The sequence below is a fragment of the Galeopterus variegatus genome, unplaced genomic scaffold, assembly GCF_000696425.1.
Source record: "Galeopterus variegatus unplaced genomic scaffold, G_variegatus-3.0.2 Scaffold162, whole genome shotgun sequence".
Lineage (NCBI taxonomy): Eukaryota > Metazoa > Chordata > Mammalia > Dermoptera > Cynocephalidae > Galeopterus > Galeopterus variegatus.
In genome coordinates this window covers 344,675-349,413 of record NW_007726273.1, presented here as the reverse complement: position 1 = coordinate 349,413, position 4,739 = coordinate 344,675, and the positions used below count along the sequence as shown (strand labels likewise).

Genomic DNA, 4,739 nt, shown 5'->3' with positions numbered 1-4,739 from the left:
CAGCAGCAGCCTCCTCCTTTCGCTCTTCTTTTACCCGCACCGATTCCTTGGCTGGCCTGGCCCCTTCGTCGCCAGCCCGGGCCTTGGGAGTAGCAGGAGAAACCCGGAGCTGGGGCCGTGAGAAGGGGAGGTCCCTGGGGAGCAGATGTTGGGGAGTGAATGAAGCTACTCCAGTGGTAAGAGAGGTCAGGGCCTGAGCTGCAGGGAGGCATACCTGTCTTTCTCCTCCTTGGTGAGAGAGGGCTCCCTCCGCTCCACAGGCCGCTCCTTGTCTGAGCCTGGTGTCCGGGCAGCCTCAGGGGGCCGGACCCAGGCAGGAAAGGCCAGAGGACTGCGGTGTAGGCGGCCCCATGGGTCTGGTGGGGAGGCGAAGGCTGGTGGGGCCCCTGGGCTTTCTTTTTGGGCAAAGACGGCGCCGGAGTCTGGGAGAGGGTGAAGTAGAAAGTGATGGGCCAGGAGGGGGAGGCCCCATTTAGGCATCCTTCAGGCACTTGCCTGAGCACATTACCCCACTGCTACAGCCCCCCATGCCCCCAGCACTCACTGAATGTGGGGCTGCCCAGGCCTCCAAAGGCCCCGTTGGAGAGGGCAGCCAAGGAGGCGAAGCTTGTGGGACGCCCAAAGGGATCTGTGGGAGGAAAGGGGGATGATCAGAGCACTGGGCAGCCAGCTCTGAGTAGGCATGAAGAACTGGCGGGGAAGAGGCCCAGCAGCAAGTGGGCCGTGGAGCCCTCAGCTGCTTGGTTTCAACAACCCCATGCTGGGCATTTCCTCGGGCCAGACAAGGCACTGAGCTCAGACACACATCGTGTTCTTTAACTTCACAATGAGCCCCACGAGGTGGACAGGCAGGCTCATCCCACTTAAAGATGACAGAACAGGCTCAGAGAGGTGAAATGACTTGCTAACAGTCACCTAGCCAGTGAGTGGTGCCATCCAGCCAAAACCTTCTGACACCAGAAGCCAAGCTCTTCTCCCCTACACCAGCCACCTGGACCCATCTTAGCTGATCTCAGCTCTGCAGCAAGCTACTCGCCTGGAGCCCTCTGTAGGGTTCCCCACCTGACATGCAGGGCCCTTCCCAGCCTTTCCTCAACTTCATGCATGTGTCACTCAGCCAAATGGAATAACTAATCTATTCTCCCAGGGGAACCTCACAACCTCCCCAGCCATGAACATCTTTCTCTGAGCCATCAGGCTCAACTCCTTCTCCACCCAAAGCCAGATTCAGTCTCCCCAAGAAGCCAGCGAGATCCCTAGGGGTCAGTGTCTATGCTCTCCCCTGGGCCTGCAAACCCCCTCCTCCCCCAGGTGGCATGCTGCTCCCTCCCCAATCACTGGCTATTTCAGAGACAGGGTGTGGCCTGTCAGAGACAAGATCACCCTGCCCTTCCCTGCTCGTTTTACAGATGAGGAAACCAAGGCTCAGAGGGGGCAGAGTAAATTGCCCAAGGTCACAAAGCAAGTGGAACCAGGTCTACCCCCCATTCCAGCTGCCTGTTGGGACTGATTTCCATCCCCAGCTTGAGAACTCCTGGATGTCAGGGACAAGGCCTGGGTTCCCCAAGATGCCCTTGGCTCTTACCAATGTGGGTGCTGGGGCTCAGGAAGGGTCCGTGGGCCCCGGGAGCTGCTGTGAAAGGGTTGGCTGCAGCGTGGACGGCACCTGGGGCAGAGAGGTGGGAAATACTGATGAGGCTGAGTGGGCGCAAGATGGGCCTTGGGCTATAGACAGGAAACTCAGGCCCTGAGAGGGCCAGCTGGACTCACCAGTCGCAGTGAAGAGGGAGGCCGGGTGGGAGAGCTCCTGCCCAGGGGGCAGGGCCCCATAGGGCCCCGGAAGGCAGGGCAGGAGGTCGTTCCGAAAGTCAAGCTTGTGGGAGTCACCCTGTGTGGGGCACAGGGAGAGGGGCAGTGAGTAAGGAGCTAGGTCTGGTCCCACTCCTGCTCTCCTTCCCCAGCTCCCCTGTAAGGGCTGGCTGCACCAAGATGGGGCTTGGGTACCTATCCTCTGCCTCTCTCAGAGCCTTCTCTGACCATTCCCCCAGTCAGCCAGAGAACTAAAGTGCTAACTGTGAACTGCTCAGCAGTGGCAAGGAACAAGGGAGAATGTTTCTGACCAGGACTCTGCTGAGCTCTGTGGAAGGCCTCCCCTGACTCTCAGACCCACTCTCCCCAGCCCTCCAGCCCCAGTACCTTCATCTTTTCCTGGTGTCTCAGGATCATGTAAGCCACGCGCACGTGCATGGCACACCACTTCCCTGGTTTCTGTGCCCCAGAAGGATGACCAAAGGGAAAGGGAAGGAGAGAATGTTCACTCATCATCCACTCCAGGCCTGGCCCTGGGCCTAGCCTTGCCATATGACATCCCCACCTATCATCCCTACAACTCAGGGATACCTAGGGTCAATTTACAGCCTAAGCAACTGAGGCTCAGAGAGATAAACTGTCTTGCCCAAGGTCCCACGGCCAGTTACATCTGAGCCCAGGTCTGTGACTTGAAAGCCCTTGACTTTCTGCTGTTCCACATCTGGCTGCCTCCATGTCTTGGGTTTCCTGCTCATTCCCAAGCAAGACCCCCCCTCAGCCAAACACCCTGACACCAGCCCCCAATCTCATGCAGCCTGAAGCCCTCACCAAACTCACCCTCAAAGGTGGCCGGAAATGGTCGGGGATCTGGGGATGGCAAAGGAGAGATAGGAGGCAATTCAGACCTGTTTACTGAGCTGGGTGCCTCATCTCCAGAGCACCCATGTACCCCCAAACACCTCCCTGGCACTGTGTGTGGCTCCCTGAAGCCTTTCCTGCTGTGTCAAAACTCATTCCTCATCTCTCCCACTCTAAGCATCTCTGTTCCAGCACATTCCTGGAACAGTGCCCTCTTGGAGCACTGGGGCAGGTGAGTAGGCACTGGGGCAGGCAGGACAGGTTTCTCAGCCACAGAAGCTGCCCTATCAGCAGCTTTACAATAAGGGGGTCTATTTAATATTGCTTTAGAAAAAAACACCATTTAAGGAAGTTAGAAAACCTTCAGTCTAGCCAACCCTTTAGGAAAGGTGTCCTGTGCTTTTCACAATGTTCTCAGAGCCCTGGGGTCTAAGGCTGCTACATGTGCTAAGGGGGAGGGAAGGCTCTGGCTCCCAGCCACTTCACAAAGGGGCACCTTATCTCCTAATTGTTCTATAGACAGGGCTTCCTGGTATGATGTCATTAAAAAAAAAATGTTCTGTGGCCTAAAATATTTGAAAATCCCTCCAAAAGCCACTGTCCTGGGATGACCATATGAACTTCCTATTCCTCATGCCTGGCAAATTGGTTATTTACAGAAACTATCTCTCATTAGACACCTGAAACACTCCTGATCATATATTATGGGGAGGTATCAGTGGCTGTGACTTTTCTCAAGTCAACCCTGCTCTCCCCCTCAACATACCTGCCAGCTCCCCCAGGCCCTGCCCTGGCCCCCCTCACCTGCGTCCCCTTTTGAGGGAGCCCGCTCGGCACTGGCCCCAGTCGTGGTGGCAGCTCAGGGTTCGTGCTCTGGGAAAGGGGAGTGGAGGGATCAGACAGGAGAGCTGGCACCAAGCGTAAAAGGGGTCCAGAGCCAAGCTAGGGGGATAGGACAGGGAAGGGAAAATGGCTTTGGAGAAACCTGGGTCCAGAAGGGGAGGGCAGGAGGATGGGCATGGTTCTGGGGAATGGGAGGAAGGTATGTGGACCCCAGGGAGTCTGGGTTTCTAAGGGATGAGAGGTGGTGGCGGTGTTTGGACTGGGAGCTCACCTTGGGCTGGAAGGCCCCCTGCAGGGAGCCAAAGGAGACAGCCGGTGGGAGGCCCGGAGGTAGCCCGGGCACTGCGGGAGGGAAGGCCGTGTACGGCTGTGGAGAGAAGGGGACTAGTCCAAGCAGGGGGTGGACCCCATGTCTGGTCTGCCCATCAGTCCTTTGGCCTCCACCCTAAACCCCCAGGGAGCTCTCCAAGGCTCAAAGCTCCTGCTCTTGAAGCTGAGGATGCGTGCCCAGCAGTCAGGGCCACACGCACTGCTGCATCTGTGCCCCCTCCCCCACACACACTCACACTCACATTATGTCGGAAAAGGCCTTCCATCTTTCCTGGATATTTCTCAAACTAGGGAAGAGAAGGGAAGAGTAAGCTGCCAGCCAGGTACCCAGGGCCTTCCCCGGGAAGCCACGCCCTCCCCCCAGGCCTCTGAGCCTCACAGCCGGCCCAAGGAGGAGCTCACCATGTGGGGGCCATGGGGTGGCAGCAGGCCTGGGGGGTAAGGGGTGAAGTGCTGGTGGGTGTGCTGGTGGGTGTGCTGGTGCTGGTGGTTGTGCTGGTGGAACTGGAAGGCCAGGGGCCGGGCCGAGCCCCCTGCCCCCACCACCTCAGGGCCACCCTGGGCATTCAGGTAGCGAGAATTCAGGTCCTGGCCGATCAGGTCCTGCTCTGTGGGAGGGGAAGGGGAGAAGGCTTTAATGGCTGTCACCCCTGTATCAGCCTCCTCAGGTCCAGGTAATTGGCCTTTGCTCTAGCCTTAAGCCACTCCCTCCTCAAGCTGTGCTGTCTACTGAGGACCAGATGTCCCAAAGCCAACTGGGCCCAAGCCCCGGGCCATGGCCCCCCACCCCCCGGCCAGAACCCCAAACTCACCAGAAAGGGCGTTAGCGGCTGAGGCCCCAGGGTGCCCTGGCACCTGCAGCAGGGGTGGAGGTGGGGGCAGGGTGGGGCCAGGGGAGA

At 58.4% G+C, this 4,739-nt stretch overlaps 2 protein-coding genes across 2 annotated transcripts in view; both read right to left on the bottom strand.

The window, feature by feature from the left end:
- The window catches only part of FBRS (fibrosin), a 4,801-nt gene extending 515 nt beyond the window's left edge, over positions 1-4,286 (bottom strand). The window contains exons 1-11 of the mRNA XM_008594398.1: positions 4,243-4,286; positions 4,083-4,127; positions 3,782-3,877; positions 3,472-3,540; positions 2,647-2,676; positions 2,197-2,268; positions 1,771-1,888; positions 1,586-1,666; positions 545-628; positions 215-422; positions 5-134 (exon numbers count right to left, since the gene is read on the bottom strand). Coding sequence (XP_008592620.1) covers positions 5-134; positions 215-422; positions 545-628; positions 1,586-1,666; positions 1,771-1,888; positions 2,197-2,268; positions 2,647-2,676; positions 3,472-3,540; positions 3,782-3,877; positions 4,083-4,127; positions 4,243-4,245 — 936 coding nt within the window. The 5' untranslated portion in view covers positions 4,246-4,286. The remainder of the gene's footprint in view (positions 1-4; positions 135-214; positions 423-544; positions 629-1,585; positions 1,667-1,770; positions 1,889-2,196; positions 2,269-2,646; positions 2,677-3,471; positions 3,541-3,781; positions 3,878-4,082; positions 4,128-4,242) is intronic.
- Positions 4,287-4,436: 150 nt separating this feature from the next.
- Positions 4,437-4,739, bottom strand: part of LOC103610165 (autism susceptibility gene 2 protein-like) — a 7,572-nt gene continuing 7,269 nt past the window's right edge. The window contains exons 10-11 of the mRNA XM_008594390.1: positions 4,653-4,695; positions 4,437-4,448 (exon numbers count right to left, since the gene is read on the bottom strand). Of these exons, the coding sequence (XP_008592612.1) occupies positions 4,437-4,448; positions 4,653-4,695 (55 nt within the window). The remainder of the gene's footprint in view (positions 4,449-4,652; positions 4,696-4,739) is intronic.